Source organism: Phaethon aethereus, assembly GCF_964289735.1.
Source record: "Phaethon aethereus genome assembly, chromosome: 2".
Taxonomy (NCBI): Eukaryota; Metazoa; Chordata; class Aves; order Phaethontiformes; family Phaethontidae; genus Phaethon; species Phaethon aethereus.
Window position 1 is genome coordinate 147,550,629 of NC_138582.1, and position 17,751 is coordinate 147,568,379.

Here is a 17,751-nt window from a genome sequence, read left to right on the forward strand (position 1 = left end):
AACATGAGCCTTCCCTCACACAATCATCCCACTAAAGTATTAAAAAGCTTGCACAGATGTAATCATCTGTGCACAAAGCTCTCCTCTGCACAGAACATGCCTCCATCTGAGGAGAGAGACATGGTTCCATGCTTGGCTGTGGCTCAGCACAGCTGCCACTGCATGGTTCATCCCTGCAGCAATGATTTCTCCTCCTCAGATTAATGCAAATATTGCAATGGCTTCAGAGTAGTACTATCAGCGAGCATCTGTGGCTATTAAGAGCAGAACTTCATCTGACAGGCCTCTGTGATCCTTTACACACTTGACGTCTCCTCAGAACAGCATATCCATACACTACTCAGGAGGCCACTGGCCAGTCAAAGGGAAGATGATGACTAGACGGGCTCAGAAGGCTTTCTTGTCTGAAAGTTTTCCACAGACAATCATAGCAAATTTGACATACTTAAAGAAGTCAAAACTAGAGAGAAGAGAGACAGGATGGGAGTCACAGTGATTTTTGGAGATGTTAAATGTAGCAGTTTTCGTTAACATGCAAGAACCCAACAACAGCTAGAAAATACAATACTGAAAACAGATTATTCAGGGACCAAAAAACTGAACCGCATCACTAGGTGAATGAGAAAGAGAAATTGCATGGGAAGACACCACAACCCAGTGTGCAAGAGCAGTGGGCTTGATCCTCTGATAGCCCTGGACTTCACCCTCCACATCCACGGTTACCCAGACTCAGGGAACAGACGTGGGCCTGGGCTGCCAAGCAAACCGTCTGACAACAGCCCGGTGAGCTACTTCCCCTGAAGCAGAAGGGCAGCCTACCAGGGAGGAGAAGCGGCTTTGGCTCAAACCCATGAGAGCAGAAGACAAGGATCCCCATCCCCTCAAGGGAGAGAATGTGGCGGGAGGCGGTCGCAGTGAGCAAACGGACCACGAACCTCAGCAGAGCTGATTTGAGAGGGAAAAGCCCTGAGACAGCGCGAGCCAGCAGGGCACACAATTTAGAGAGCTGAGCCTTATCTGGCTCTTGAACGTTCTACACAGTTTGATTGACCTTTAAGCAGTGTTTGACAATATAACTGCAGTAATGTTTTAACAAGCAGACCCCTAAGAAAAGTTGTTAGTCTTGAGTCACTTAAGACTGGTATGATTATTGAGAAGACTACAAAAGAGACGTGGAGTACCAGAAGAATAATATAATACCAGATCTACCATGACAGTGTAACACATATATCCATAAGGTTCTTGTGGCAAACACTTTAAAGTGAATGTTAGCTTTGTATCTAGTTCCTCCATAATTTGTGTAAATCTCAGCAAAATTTATCATGACACTACTTGGAATGCAACACGCTTCTGCATCATGAATGTGTTAAAGCAGATCATTAGCCACAACAGGGGTCCCAAAACAGGTATCCTCAGTGAAACAGTGGCAGGCAGAATATTCAGTTTGATTCTGCACTCCAGAGCACCAACAAAGATCAGGAGTAAATATAGATATATTGATTACCAGAGCCGGGAAGGACTTCTCTATCAATAGACTTTGCAGTTACTACACTGATCATGGCAACAAGCAAACATTGGGGAAAAACACTTTCTATAAGAATTGTTACATCTGAGCCCTTAAGATCCTTCATGACTGTATATAAGCCTGTTTCACGAGATTAAGCCATCGATTTTGGAATATCTCTCTTTTCAGCTCTGCTATGGCACAAGCAAAAGAAGGTATCACAAAACAAAGATTTCCCATGCAGTCCTTTTACCCAGACTAGGATTTCCACAGATACCTATGCCTTCTAATCACCCCTCAAAATGTGAGTCCTGATACAGTATTTCTGCAACATGAACTCTGAAGCAGCAGCTACTGGAGTTTTTTTGCTGGATGATTTTTTGGACATACGCATTTACTGTCATAACAAATCTCATTATCAAGAAAGGAAAGCCTTTCCCTGCAATGAGCTTGCAAAGAAGGAAATTTAGAAATTTGAAATATTCCTTGCCTACAAAATACTGAAACACAAAATGAATATATATATTTTATAAAAAGGTGTATCTGAAAGTCCCTCCTACATCAGAAATAAAAGGGCACTCTCAGTACCCTTGCATCATGCAGCAATCTATAGCAAAGTTTGGCTTTTAGCACTTTTCTTCCCTCTTCAGGAAGGCAGGACCTGCATCAAGAGTACTGATATTTTAACTGTCATTCACATATTCATAAAATATTGCCAGGTCGAAGTATTTTACCCTTACATGAATACTGCAGAACCGCATACATTGAACATACAGTAAAGTATCACGGACACTTTGCCTAACACCTTATAAACCTTAGGGGAAGAGGGAGAAGAGGCAACAAGGCAGAAGAAAACCAAATCTGTCAGTAAACCAAATGCATGTTATTATTCACTACAGCCTCAGTCCCAGTTTAGCCTCCTCCTGCTCTGCTTTTGTGATAGGTTGATCGAAAATTGTGCCTAAGTTTCTCCTAGAGTCAGCAGTCATTTGATTAAGTGGGCAGAAAAGAATTTTTAAAACTGGGCAATTTCTCATGACACTTCTCTTTCCAACAGTCATCATCCATCAGCCCCAAACCCTAGAGCTGTTTTATAAGCTCCTCAACAGTCAGAACTCATTTTTTAACCAAAAAAAAAAATTACTAATTGTTCGAGCTACCCAACACAGGAACTTATTATACCAACAGAAGTTGACAGCATCAGAACAGAAAGTGAGAACGTTTTAAAGTCAGCAGTCTCAGAAGCACCTGCAAAGAACAGGGATATCCTATTTGAAGGCGAGAGTGAGAGGCCAGGAAGTCAGGGAATCCAATAGCAAAGACTAGGCAACACCTGAATAACTAATTAAGATTTCAACTCCAAGTGCAAGCAGAGCTATGCGAGCTCAGCATGACAGAGCAAAGCTTCCCTGCAATTGATTATTAGTAATAAAAACTTATTTGAGAAATCTGTAAGACATGCTTCCAAATCGATGTATGGAGAAATTGTATCATTTGGTCACAAACAATTCAGAAATGCAGACTATGGAAAACAAATAAACAATTTGCTGAAAACTACCGAGTCACTCTGGAGTACAAACAACATGTACTTCTATCTCCAGAGAGAGTTCAGGCCTGGAACCCCTTCACACCAGGCTCCCTAAAATCAGCTCAGCCCTTTTACTCACTAGGGAGGAACCCAGCTTACCTTCATGACAACGGGCAACGAGCAAGTGAAAAACAGCTTGAGAAAGAGAAGTTACTGTATTATGAATGTTTTGCACAGCCAGCAGAGATGCATGAATCTATGTCCCTAGTAGGTCATTGAGTCAGGCCCTTGTTCCCACTGAAAATCATAACAAATCTCCCAAATTTCTGTATCAACACCTAGATATATCAAAAACAGATAATGCAATGAAAGCCACACGATGAACAATGTTGTCCCTCAGATTGCATATGCAGACCTATACGTGTGTGCATGACCACAAAGTGCTGGCCACAAGGAGAACTGGGACCCTTCTCCGCTGATGAGTGGCAGTCTACAGCTGAGAGCAAGCTCACTATTAAGTTATGTGTAGGGTTGAGGGAAGGCATCTGTTGGGTGAAGGCATGTAGAGGTCTGGTACTCTAATTTCCAGCTGGAAAATGATTCTCATCTTTGCAAGCAGAATGTTTGATCCACTGAAAATCACTAAGAAAAAGGTCCTCCAAATCAGGTGCTGACGTAGAGTACAAACTCAAGTTTGTAAAGGCATACTTCGTGCTTTGTTTTGCTCTCCTGCACAGGTGGAAGAACAAATACAGGCAGTGGGGAGGAATGCTTACACGCTGCCACATTTTAATGAAGAACATGCCTGCACATTATTGACTAAAGGAAAGTATTAAGAAACCTGTGATTTCCCATGTGCTTCTTACAATACCAAAATATGGCACAAGGCATGGAGTTAAAAGTTTCCTCATAAATGTCCATAGTAGGAACTTACTTTCTTTTAAACACAAAACTCTTAACTTAGCCTTCACTGAACGCCCCTACCGTAGAGGACGTTCATCTTCTAATAGGCTTATTTATGCAACAGTGAATTAAGTGTCCACTGCTAAGATCCTGGATTGCATTAAGGATGATATTAATATTAGCATATTCTCAGCTATATCTTATATTGATTACTCTTTAGATTATGTGCTGTGCAGCTGCTAATAGGCCCCCTCTGGGGAACAGAGAAATTCAAATACAGGAACATCACAGATACTGGTAGTGACTCTATTCCATGGTGGAATTAAAAGCAGAAACCCAAAGTCACGTGAATTCTCCAATGTCCACTACGTACCGTACATTAAAATATTAATGACATGAATATGTAACAGCCTACAACATTTGCCTTGTGCTGTGCTCTGAAGTCCAGCGATCTTGGACAACTACAATTATGAGCATGATGACTTTGTTTCTTAAGCAATTACATTCTGGGTTTCTAAGTTGAGTACATAGACTACTTCCTTTACTATTTAATAGTAAAATATGCAGGTAGAGACGTTACTCAACAGTTACGGCAATAGCAATGGCCCAAAACAACCAAAACAAACAAGGGGGGTTGCTAGAGAAAAACCTCAACAAATGCGGAAAAAAAAAACCCATAGATTTTTAGAAAGCTGCCAACCATCACATCCCAGTCACTTCTCATTTCAATTCCCTTCTTCCACCTCCTCTTCTCGTATTACACTCCTCTGGCTCAACTCCATCATAAGCCTATTCTGAAACTCCTGATCTGCAAAGGCCACGCTTTGCTTCTGCTTTCCCCTGAACGACCCTCTTTGTTTCCCTTTGTGCAATTCCAAACTCAGGCTTGCATCCCTCTTGTATGACTTCTGCCCTTTCTGCGGTTAAAGCTTTCATCCAGGAATTAAAGGAATCCGATCCCATTTAATGCGACTTCCTTCTCTCCAGCTTATCTCTCTCACTCTCCTTTTATCTTTATCCAATTTAAAACACAATTACATTGTTTTATGTTAATTCAGCAGCTACAGCCTCCTTTTCTAGACCTCTGACTGCACCACCCCATTCAGGTATCTTTGCTTTTCTAGACTCAGCTGCCTGTCTGTCCTTCAGCCATCAGAGATTCTTCTTGAATGCTTCAACCTCCTCCAAGAAGCATCCTCTCTGAACTAATCCACAAGTCCATTAGCTTTGATTTGAAATCTCTATTCAAGACCATTTTCTCTAACTTTGATACACAGCTGTCCAGACTACTGGCAATGGACAGAACAGGGCACAGAGACAGTCAGAGCATATTTAATCATAAAATAAACTAATACATATGAAAATTTTACTGACGGAGAGTGCACCTCTGTTCCTATACCCTTTATATGCCACTGGTCTCGGACTGTTAACTCTTCAGGGCAGGCATGAGTGTCTCTTCACATGTGAGCAGAATCCAGCACTTCGTATCTTCACACTTCACGTGACTTTTACCACCCACCCAAAAGCAACCGCAAAAGTTAACCCATCCAGCCCATACTTTGATAAGCATTCTGGCAGCGATAAGGGTGTTGGTCTTTTTACTGGATGCTAGACTTTAAGATTCAGGATATTAAATTACTCAGTTGCAACAGTTAACACTATAACTGCAAACATACCTTCCTAAATGCAGCTTCTACAAAACTTCAGTTAAGCGAAGGCAGTCAGGCTGCCGGTCCATCGCTGCCGAGCTGACTCAGATCCCAGGCGAGGGATGCAGTACCCTGCAACCAGGATGTAACTGTGTCCTGTGCGAGAAGCACAGCAAATCTATACCACTCGGTTTGGCCTGCTTTTGCTTCCCAATTTTCTTCCTCCAAATTGCTGCCAGTTACTGCATCCTTCAGTGGGGTATCAACCATCAGACACCATGGGAGAGGCTCTGGATATTTTAAGTAGCAGAGGGAAACTTCCTGATCAGGGGAAAAAGTTGTAGTGGCAGGCAGAGCTTTTCACATTTAAGCTCATTTTAGGGTGGAGACTGTTGTGAAATAAATGGATTTAACCCTTTTTTACTCACTAGTATTACTTTTTTTCAGGTTGGAGTAATGTTTGTACTAACAGCTTAACTAAATGATGACTTGAAAATTTTTTGTGACCGTAAGATTTGGTGAATAGAAGTTGAGACATTCAGAAAAACAAAACCCATCAAAAACCACTAATCAACAGTTTGTTCTGTAAGACCAGAATTCAAATCCTAATACTAGATCCAAATGCAACCATTACTACTTTTTAAGCACACATCACCAAGTGTTTGAACTTGTGAGTGTCCAAGGGTCTTCAAAGAATCCTGAAATGCTGAGAGGATTTTTTTTTCTAAGCAAAGCATCCATTTTGGAACTTCTAGAATTCTATTTTATCGTCCTGTAAGTTGGCCTTCACATCTGAAAAATCTTTACATTGAATAAGCTACATTCAGAGGCAGAAAAATATGCTATGAAGAGACTGTTTATTACTCAACTACACAGAAAGAATGCAAGCTGTCAGTGCTTACACTTTATGGATTTATAAAAAAAGGAACGTGAGCCAATTTTTTCAGCTATTTTGTTTCTTAAATGGACAGCAGTCAATTGGAAAAGGAGGAAACGGAGGCCTGCAACTCATTTTGGATGTCAACAGTTACCTCAAGTGCACAATTTTTTTATCTTCTTCATCTGTAACAGCATAGACTCAATGTTTTTTCCCTTTAGGTGTAACAGCCATGTAGCACCTCGAACACGATGCTTAGTGATGAAGATTAAAATCACTGTATTTTGATATAAACTGAGGTAGATGTTTGTCAAGAGCTACAGGGACTGGTCTCCATAGAAAAGCAATCTGAAAACATACCCCCGTTCGGGTGCTAATACGTAAGTTAAATCGCTACGTTAAGTTCACGGGTTATATTTCAAGCAACCTCCTCCCCATTTCCAATGTCTGTTTTTAAAATCACACCCGAGCCCACCGAACGCAAACCCACCCTGCCCACACTCCAGCCAGAAACCGAAATTTTAAGCCGCAGCCTTTCAGCCCCAGCGGCGTGTCGCAAAGGCACCGCAACTTTCCTCCTGCGGCTCCCCAGCCCACCGGCAGCCGCAGGCAGCGCGCTCTGCCCGCCCGGGGCCCCGCTGCCGGCCGCAGGAGGGGGTTAAGCGGCAGAGGGACTATTTTAACTGGTGCCAGCGCTGCCGCAGCGCGACCGGCAATTCCCAGCCGTCCACCTCACCGAAACCTTCTTCTTTAGCAGTAAAAACAACACGTGGGGGAGGGGCGCGGGTGAGACGCCGCACCTCCGCCTTTGGGGAAGGGGCCCCTTTCCCCCCTCCCGCGCCCTCCGGGGTCTGTCGTGTCCCCCCCGGCGCCTACCTGCGTCCGCGCCGCGCCGCTCCGCACCCGCGTGCTCAGCGCCGGCCGCCGCGCGCCGCCGCCCTCGCCGGAGACCAGCCGCAGGGGCCTGATGCTCTCTCGCTCCGCGAACCGGCTCTCGCCCCGCCGCCGCCCCGCCGCCGCCCCAGCGCCTCCTGGGCAGGGGAGAGGCACCGGTCACCCGTCACCCGCCTGCGCCCTCGCCCCCGGCGCGCAGGGCTGGAGCGGGGGCTCCGTTTCCACGGGGCCCCGCACCGGCCCTCGGCGCAGCATCCCCCAGCCTCGCGTCGCCCCCCGCCGCCGCCGCCGCCCCCGCCCCAAGCGCGACTCACCTGGGGCGGCGGGCAGGGCGCAGAGCGCCAGGGAGAGGAGGCAGGCGGCAGCCTGCATGGCGCTGCCCTCCGCCCCGCTCGCCGCCGCCGTGCGCCGCCGGCTCCGCGCCTGCACGGGGCGGGGGGGCTGCGGGGCCGCCGAGCTCCGCCCCGCCGCCGCCGCGCCGAGCCCCCTGCGAGGGAAGGAGATGGCGAGAGCCGGCGAGGCTCCCCGCAGAGCCCGCTTGGAAGAGGGAAGTGCTGGGAAATGTAGTCGCTTGTCAGGGCGTGGGGGAGCGGAGGGGAAGCCCCGGAGCCAGGGGAACGCCGCAGGGCGGCCGCCCCCGCCCCGGTACCACGGGGCAGCCCCGGGGCTGAGGGAACCTCCGCGGCAAAACTCGCGCTCGCTGCCAGCCCGCCCGGCGGGGGAAGGCGGCGACCCGCCGGGGCGGCAGCCGGAGCGTTTCCCCTCCCGCCCCGCCTCTGCCGCCGGCCCCTGGCTCCTCCCTTACGTGTGCCTTTCCAGAGCAAACCTCAGTTTCCTTCTCTATGACCCTTTTTTCCTCCTTTCTTAAATTTCCACTCCTGCTCCACTTTCTCCGCTGGACTAACACTGAAAGAAGAGTTGGTATCATCCGGTACGAGTTACAACGTGTGCTCCTGAACTAAGAAAAAGGCAAAAGCCAGGCCAAAGCAAGAGGCAGAAGTGTTGAGGAGCTTCCACCACGTCCACTCCCCAAAACCCAAGGATTATTCTCCCTCAGCAGAGGGATGGCTCCATCTGCAACCCAGTCCCATACTCCCACCTCCCGGGAAGCCGAGGGCAGCAGTACTGCCTGTCAGCACCGGGTATCTCACCTTTCTTAACTACGTTTCTTTCTGAAAATGGGGCAAGAGCGGCAATTGTCTACGGCACCTCTTCCCCCACCGTTTTCCGAAGCGGCAATAGGAAGGATTGCCATGGCACACTGTTACGGTGAGTCGAGAGAGGAGGAGGAATGTCAGAGCAGCACAGTGGCAGACGCAGTTCGCTACTAAGCCAGCCAAGAGAATAGGAGGTCAAACTACCCACGGCAAGGTTTTACACCAGTTGTAAGCACACAGTAAGGGAGAAGGTGGCCTCGCAGTAAACGCCACTGAAAGCTGCTGCTCTTTACAGTCTGGAAGATGAAAAGAACAACAAAACAAAACAAAACAAAAAAATCTGTCTTTTCATAACCTTAAAACCTCTATGCAGATTAATATTAATTGCATTGCTTGCACTGGCAACAGCCAGGACACCTGGCACCTCCATTTCTGCTCTTAGGAGCATTTCAGCCCGCCAGGCTGCCTTCCGTGGGCTGCCTTCCATGGGCTGCCCCACGGGAGGGACTGTGCTGCGGGCACCATGGCCCAGAAGCTGCTGCCTACCCCCCCGGGGAAGGTCAGGGCTCCTGGCCTGATCCTTCTGCAGGTCTTACCTTGCTTACATTGATCATCTTATTAAGGGAAGCCATTAGAGGACAGATGAAGGAAATTCAATTTCTCAGTTTGTTTCCACGACATAAAAACACAGGCAAAATGACAGTTCAACATGCTGAAGACGGGCGCAAGACAGGCATTTTAAGGGCACAGTGCTGCATCTGGAAATGTACATCAACTACTGCATCTGGAAATATATATCAACTTTGAGGAGAAAGTGGCTAGTAAGTTTTGTGCTGTCCTGCTTCCACTGCAGTCATGCACTACAGACAAGACAGATTACATCAAAGTGTCCACTAAGTCCTCGAGCCGTTGCTCAAAGAGCGCACAATTAGCTTATGAAACTCTGCTGCGGAGTATCAGAAGGACCACAGGTGGGGTGGGTAAAGAAAATGAGAAAGAGCTATTTATAGAGAGAAAATTCGGTACAGTAATATGATGTTTCAATCTTGCTTTCAAAAGTCATAAATCCTTACATTTCAGGCTGCAGCCAGCCTCTACAGTTATTTCAGTTAGACCAACCTGTCCCTCCTGGCATGCTATTTCACAGCTTCTTGTGTCATTATTTCTGCAAGAATTCATGGCATTGGGTATATATTACACCTGTTACGCAGTAGATACACAGTACAGCTATAGACTCATTTCCTGGATCGGTACATTACATATTTCATTTTTCTCTTGCCATTACCATTGTCCAGAAATGCTGAGATATTTGGCATAGATGTCACACGGTTCACCAAATTTTCACCAAACCAGCACCAGCCAAGGCACCGCTGCTTTAAGCTGATGACTGAATGCAGAGTTTTATCCATTCTGTGGGCTCAGGGGATGTGGTGAGCTATGATGAGAGTAGCTTCATAAATACAGCGCTTTTTTAGTATGCCAACTCCATTTTGGTCAAACACTTCACTAATTTTAAGAATAATTTTTAAAACAGTTTTTAGAAATACAGCCAACTAATACAAAGATAAAGGCATTTTAAAAGTATGTGTGCTAGAAGTGATTAGCCAAAACAGAGCTGAAAATTTTTTTATGTCCCTCTCTTTGCAAACCTCTCTTATTTACATCCTTCTACCATTTGCCTAGGAAAACACTTCTATGATAAATACTGAAGAATAATTAAAAAGAGAAGGCTTAAATAAATTACTGAAAATTTCTATATCACATTGAAGGATCTAAATTACGATGAAGGAAATTCTGATCTGCATGTCTAACGTCCCCTTTTATTGTACACATTGATTAGAAATGGGTGATCACAAATTGATGATTTGACAGCCTTAATCCTTCAGAGAAATAATATTTTAATTTATTGATGTCTTTTCCCGGTTTGGGAAATCAGGCAGAGAAGGTCGATAATTCACTTCCTTAGTCTTACATTACTGGAATCTCCTTGACATTGTTCAGGACTGTGGCAGACAGTCCACCTCTGAGCAATGGGCAATTTTGCATCAGGGAGCACATTTTTTTCTTCTTCTAGCAAATAAATCATAGAACATCTAAAGTTGGAAGGGACCCATAAGGACCGTCAAGTCCAACCCCTTGCTCCTCACAGGACTACCTAAAACTAAACCATATGACTAAGAGCGTTGTCCAGATACTCCCTGAACTCTGACGGGCTTGGTGCCATAACCACTTCCCTGGGGAGTCTGTTCCAGTGACTGACGGCCCTCTCAGTGAAGAACCTTTTCCTAATGTCCAATCTGAACGTCCCCTGATGCAGCTTCATTCCATTTCCTCGTGTCCTATCGCTGGTCACCAGGGAGACGAGATCGGTACCGTCCCCTCCACTTTCCCCTTGAGGAAGCTGTAGACTGTGGTGAGATCACCCGCCAGCCTTCCCACCTCCAAGCTGAACAAACCAAGTGACCTCAGCCACTTCCCGTAAGTTTTGCCCTCGAGACCTTTCACCACCTTGGTCACCCTCCTATGGACACACTCTGACAGTTTGATGTGCTTCTTACACTGAGGAGCCCAAAGAAATTGTTGTTTGCAGATGAATGCCAGCTTTCCAATGTTCATTCTCTTGCCAGTTAACATTCCATGGAATTTTACTACACTGAAAATTCAGGCCAGTTATTTTTTAAATGAGCAATAATAGCTCTACCCTATGTTACAACATGTCTATCTTCATGACTTGCCAAACATAACAAGCATATTCTATGTGACCAGATGAACCACAACTGCAGAAAAATTAAGCCTGAAAAACATATGCCAATATTTCAAAGGATCAGGAGAAAGAAAGTGGAAAAAAAAGTGATTTATAAGAAGATATTCAGCTTTTAATTTACTATAGGTATTCAAAAGATTATTTTTGAACCATAATTAATTAGCAGTCATAACACTTAAATTTAACGCCTTAGTATTACTTCTTCCTTTCCACGGAAGATAAGAAAGATACATGGGCTAAACAGCCCTGTTGACATTGTACTTTTAATTTATTTGGGGCATTCTTGAAAAATACCTCCCGGTTGTACAACTTGAGCTTTCCTGTAATGACTACAGTAAGTAGTAATGACTTTGCAAACATGTTTTATAGTTTTAAACTGTCTAAAGTTCTGAAGAAATTAGCCTACTTTAAAAGGCTGAAAGAGTAATACATTTTTAATGCTAAAAAACCTACAGAAATTGCTTTGTATTTTTATAATTTTGGTAAAATTAAGATTTTCTGCTTTGAGAAATACACAGTGGAGCCTTGTGTATGCATAGAGATGATGGAAAAATAACACTGACTCCAATTAGAGAACATTACAGCAAATTAATACTATGCAAAGTATAACTCTTCTCCCCCCCCACAAAAACTTTTGTTTTCTCAAATATAATAGATTGTAATTGAAATTTAGGGCACTTTTTAACAAACGCATTCTCAGTGGTTGATATTCAATCCTGATTTATTACATTTATAAAAAACATATTAAGACTTTTTCCTGACAAAAGGCAGATCTATGAATATTTTGTAATTGTCTCCATTCATCTGGCCACCTATTACCATAAGTGTACTGCCCTAAATGTTTCCATGTGAAAAACATATTTACATTCTGAATACATGGTAATTAAATTTTCTTGTATCAGTACCAGTTACATATCCAATTACAGTCAAGAAGTGCATCCTGTCTGCATGATTGTGCATTTATAGCAGGGACTTTTTGACTAATGTACATAAAAACATTTGACTTTGCTGGTTATTTATTTCAGAGCATGACTATTACCTCGAAACAGGAAGCATGTGCAACTGTAACCTAAACAGAGGGCCCATCACGCAGAATCCATTTTGATGTTAAATTGGTGGTACAGTCTGCTCCGGCGCAGGGCACCGGCCATTCCCAGCGAGGACGTCGCGAAGTTCAGGAAAAGACAGTGACAAAACAGAAAGGTGAAGATTGTTCAGGATGGTGATGAACAGACAGGAACAGACTAAAGTGACACACAGTACTTCAAGGGGGTTTATAAGAAAAATGGGGACAAACTTTTTAGCAGGGCCTGTAGTGATAGGACAAGGGGTGATGGTTTTAAACTAAAAGAGGGTAGTTTAGACTAGATCTAAGGAAGACATTTTTGACAATGAGGGTGGTGAAACACTGGCACGGGTTGCCCATAGAGGTGGTAGATGCCCCATCCTGGAAACTTTCCAGGTCAGGTTGGACAGGGGCTCTGAGCCACCTGATCTAGTTGAAGATGTCCCTGCTCATTGCAGGCAGATTGGACCAGATGAACTTTAAAGGTCCCTTCCAACCCAAACTATTTTATCATTCTATGGTATAGGGAAAGTAAGCTGGTGCTTTCTGTTCTCCCGGCACCACAGTGTGTAAGAGGACATTTAACTGAATTAAAACCTAGTAAATTCAAAGCTTGATAAGAAGCAATATGCTTTCGTTCAACCAGTAATTAGACCACTGAACTCTTCATTTAGGCTGTTGATGAAATCTTTCAAAATTTTCAGTGTCAAGACGGACAGGACGTTCTTGTGAACTGAGAGAACATCCAGAGCTGGAGCGATGAACAGCCAGTTTTGGACAAAAGTGCATCAGCTCTGTCCATTTTTTTTATTCCAAATTTACAAATAGGATTTTTTTGGTTGGGGATTTTACCCCACGTCTAGTCATTGCACAGGATCCTTTTTGCACTTCTTGTGACTGCTGCTTGCCATTCTTAGAATTAGATTGGGCTGGGTAACTACACGTATGATTTAGTGTTGTCAGTTTCTCAGAAAATCTGGTGACATAAAGAAAGCAAAGGTTTTTATTTATAAAATAAAGAATCATTTGGCTCAGTGGCAAGTAGTTTGGAAGTCAAGTCACCAGCGAAGTAAAAGATGTTCAGAGATCTCATGCATGTTTTACAACATACAAAACTCGCATTCACTTCGGAGCTTCCAGGTTAGATCTTCTGTAGTAACCCCTGAACTATGTCAGGGAAGTTAGTTGCTAAAATTATCCTCAAAAACAAGCTAAGCAGCTACTCAACCAAGCCAGCCTGAACGCAAGATACAGGATGAGATTCATGCATCTTTCTGTGGCCAGAAGACTCTTTCCTCTTCCAAGGGGTGCGAAGCTTCTGAGGCTCCGTTACTCGGCTTGTAGGCCTCGTACCTGGAAGATGAACCCCACGTGACATCTGCCAGTGGTGTGCCTGCACCCGAAATGTGAGACTCCCCCATCCAAGTTCCTGCTCTGCCTGGTGGTTTGAACCACAGAAGTGACTACCTTCATTTGGCGACAGATTTCCACAGCGTGGTGCTCAGCTTCTGTTCTACTGGACTACCATGTTGCAAAACTGTTCTGAAGGTCACAGAGAAAGCCTGGATTTTAAAGCCCAGCTATGTCTACGTACTCAAAGAATGTTTTTGCAAGTCTTAATGCAAAATGCAAGTCTTTACTGAAAATCATCTTGCTCTCTCCCATGGTAATGAAACAAAGTGGGTTTGATAGCTACAACTCACCCTTACACGGAAGTACCAAACCAGCACAGTGTCTGCACAGGCTTTCCGTAATGGTGTGTGTATGTGCATGCAAGTGCCTTCTATTTTAACATTTTAAAGGTTATGCCCAAATATTTTGCATCCCCAGAATTGTGCTTGCCATGCCTATGCAAAAGAAACAGTAGTGGTCACTGGGCCACAGGATAATCACTTAAAGAGTACTTTTACAACATAAAAGCCATGGGAATTTTTTCAAATCAGTGTTTAAACTGAAGTAGTGTCTGTTCTGCACAAATGTTAAAGCTTTCACTTTTTCGTAACAGTAAAGATTTAGGTACTTCATTAAAATTTTCAGTCCCACACTGTGTATATGTGTACACTACAGACAGTATGGGAATATAGCTCCAAGTTTCCCTAACCACCAATTAGTATATTAACAACGGTTTTTGAATAGAATATAAAAATTACCTACACCAATCAAAAACGAAGTGCATAGAACAAATTTATGTACCTATGAAGGAGTTCAAACTGTAATTACATAATAGGTAATTATCACAAAGATGTACTTGCAGATAAAACATGCTTCTAATGCTAAACCTTTATTCTAGTGACTACAGAGGTACTTGTGGTAGTGTTTGTCTGAAGTGTTTGGCATTTTGCAGAATCCCTGCCACATATTTTGAAATTACTCATTCTCTTCTCTGGGAGAAGTCAGAGAGATGGACAAATGTTCTAAGAACTATGCCTCCATATTTAATTATTATATATATTTAAGTATTATGTAATAATATAATTACTTTTTTTGTAAAAAATGTTTTTTAAGAAAACAAGCTTGAAAGATAATAAATGCATGAAAATCACACACAACATGCTGAATAAATGCATTTTAGAAATAGCTAATAGGCTTCCTGTGGCTTGCGACACTATCTGAACATACTATGTACAAAGGGGGCTTTTAGCACACGCTAATGTGACTAGTCACCTGTACACAAAATCTGCATCATGACTAAAAGTGCTTTTTGCAACCAGTAACAGTGACTCTCCCGTCTTGTTCTGCATTACAATGAGTAGTTTTCATATTTTAATGACAAACCTCTGAATTTTTTCCCTTAAGACTTTAAAGCCAGATTCCAACGTGTTTAAATCTCCTCTGTGCAGCGCCCGTTGCGCCAACATGTTCTAATATTGCATCCAATCATATAATATGCAAGACATACGTGTTGGTTATCTAATGAGTAAATTTACTAAGGTTAACTACCTCTCCCCTTAACATTTCACTATTTCAATAATCTTTACATATATAAATAACCATACGTATACATTCCAGTCTGATGATCACAATCACAGAATCATTAAGGTTGGAAAGGACCTTTAAGACCATCAAGTCCAACCATCAACCCAACACCACCATGCCCACTAAATCATGTTCCGAAATGCCATGTTGACACGTTTTTTGAATGCTTCCACTGATGGTGACTCCACCACCTCCCTGGGCAGCCTGTTCCAATGCTTGACCGCTCTCTCAGTAAAGAAATTTTTCCTAATATCCAACCTAAACCTCCCCTGGCACAACCTGAGGCCATTTCCTCTCGTCCTATCACTAATTACTTGGGAGAAGAGACCAACACCCACCTCACCACAACCCCTTTTCAGGTAACTGTAGAGAGCGATAAGGTCTCCCCTCAGCCTCCTCTTCTCCAGACTGAACAACCCCAGTTCCCTCAGCCACTCCTCATAAGACTTGTGCTCCAGACACCAGCTTCATTGCCCTTCTTTGGACACACTCCAGCACCTCAATGTCCTTCTTGTAGTGAGGGGCCCAAAACTGAACACAGGATTCAAGGTGCAGCCTCACCAGTGCCGAGTGCAGGGGCACGATCACTTCCCTACTCCTGCTGGCCACACTATTTCTGATACAGGCCAGGACGCTGTTGGCCTTCTTGGCCACCTGGGCACACTGCCGGCTCATATTCAGCCATCTGTCAACCAGCACCCCCAGGTCCCTTTCCGCTGGGCAGCTTTCCAGCCACTCCTCCCCAAGCCTGTAGCGTTGCATGGGGTTGTTGTGACCAAAGTGCAGGACCTGGCACTTGGCCTCGTTGAGCCTCATACAGTTGACCTCGGCCCATCAATCCAGCCTGTCCAGATCCCTCTGCAGAGGCCTCCTACCCTCCAGCAGATCAACACGCCCACCCAACTTGGTGTCATCTGCAAATTTACTGAGGGAGCACTCAATCCCAGACTCATTGATAAAGATACTAAACAAGACCCAAAATTGAGCCCTGTGGAACACCACTTATGACCGGACGCCAACTGGATTTAACTCTGTTCACCACAACTCTGGTGGTGAACAGAGTTAAATCTGTCTCTGTCCAGACAGTTTTTTACCCAGCAAAGAGTACACCTGTATAAGCCATGAGCCGACAGCTTCTCCAGAATGCTGTGGGAGATGGTGTCAAAGACTTTACTAAAGTTCAGATAGACATCCACAGCCTTTCCCCCATCCACTAGGCAGGTCACCTGGTTCATAAAAGGAGATCAGGTTGATCAAACAGGACCTGCCTTCCATGAACACGTGCTGGTTGGGCCTGATCCCTTGGTTGTCCTGCACATGCCCTGTGAGTGCCCTCAAGGTGAACCTCTCCATAACCTTCCCCAGTACTGAGGTCAGGCTGACAGGCCTGTAGTTCCCCGGATCCTCCTTCTGGCCCTTCTTGTAGATGGGTGTCACGTTGGCAAGCCTCCAGTCTTCTGGGACCTCCAGGACTGCTGATAAATGATGGAGAGTGGCTTGGCAAGGTCTTAGGCCAGCTCCCTCAGTACTCTTGGGTGGATCCCATCAGGCCCCATAGACTTGTGGGTATTCAGGTGCTTCCTCCTGGATTATGAGGAGTTTATCATGCTCTCCATCCCCGTCTTCCAGCTCAGGGAGCTGAATACCCTGTGGGTACCTGGTCTGGCTATTAACAACTGAGGCAAAGGTGGCATTAAGTACCTCAGCCTCTTCCTCATCCTGGGCGACTATGCTCTCCCCCACTCCATCCAATAAAGGATGGAGATGCTTCTTGGTTCTCTTTTTGTTGTTAATACATTTGTAAAAACATTTTTCGTTATTCCCTTACCCCGTGGCCACCGTACCAGCCAAGAAGAGTATGTGTCTCAGGGATGTGACGAGGGAGATGTCCGCAAGAGATACCTACTGCCAGATCCTTGCAATGCGTTGCGGGAAAAACGCAAGTTTTTCTTAGACTTTACTTTAGTACTGAAGCAAATGCTAACACCCCCACCTCCCCATCAACAACCAAAAAACACACAGAATTCTCAAGAGCAGAAAAATGGACAAACACTTGTTCCTAAGATAGATCGTATTCAACGAATCAGAGAGCAATCCTTCTATCAAAGTGTCACTCAAAGTGAGGAACAAAGTAACTGCATCAATGTTCTACTTTAAGTTCCCGTAACTAAAACACTACAGATTGGTAAATTGCAGGCAAAATATATATAGACATGCATATTTGAGATAATCTCCTTTTTAAAATGTTAATTTTGCTGACTTCTATAATGGCTTTGTATATAATTTTCCACACCAGAAGAAACTATAAATCAAGACAGAAGTGACCAGTAAGATGGAAGAAGCAAAAGCAGTTCTTACCAGACTGTACAGGCAATTACCTAAATAGGGGAACAAAGAATACCACCTTTAAGGAAACAGCAATGCCCTAACCAG

General features: G+C 44.3%; 1 protein-coding gene across 1 annotated transcript in view; it reads right to left on the reverse strand.

Annotated features, from left to right (window-relative positions):
- The window catches only part of ADAM22 (ADAM metallopeptidase domain 22), a 137,483-nt gene extending 129,629 nt beyond the window's left edge, over positions 1 to 7,854 (reverse strand). The window contains exons 1-2 of the mRNA XM_082015337.1: positions 7,670 to 7,854; positions 7,338 to 7,492 (exon numbers count right to left, since the gene is read on the reverse strand). Coding sequence (XP_081871463.1) covers positions 7,338 to 7,492; positions 7,670 to 7,727 — 213 coding nt within the window. The 5' untranslated portion in view covers positions 7,728 to 7,854. The remainder of the gene's footprint in view (positions 1 to 7,337; positions 7,493 to 7,669) is intronic.
- Positions 7,855 to 17,751: the final 9,897 nt, after the last annotated feature.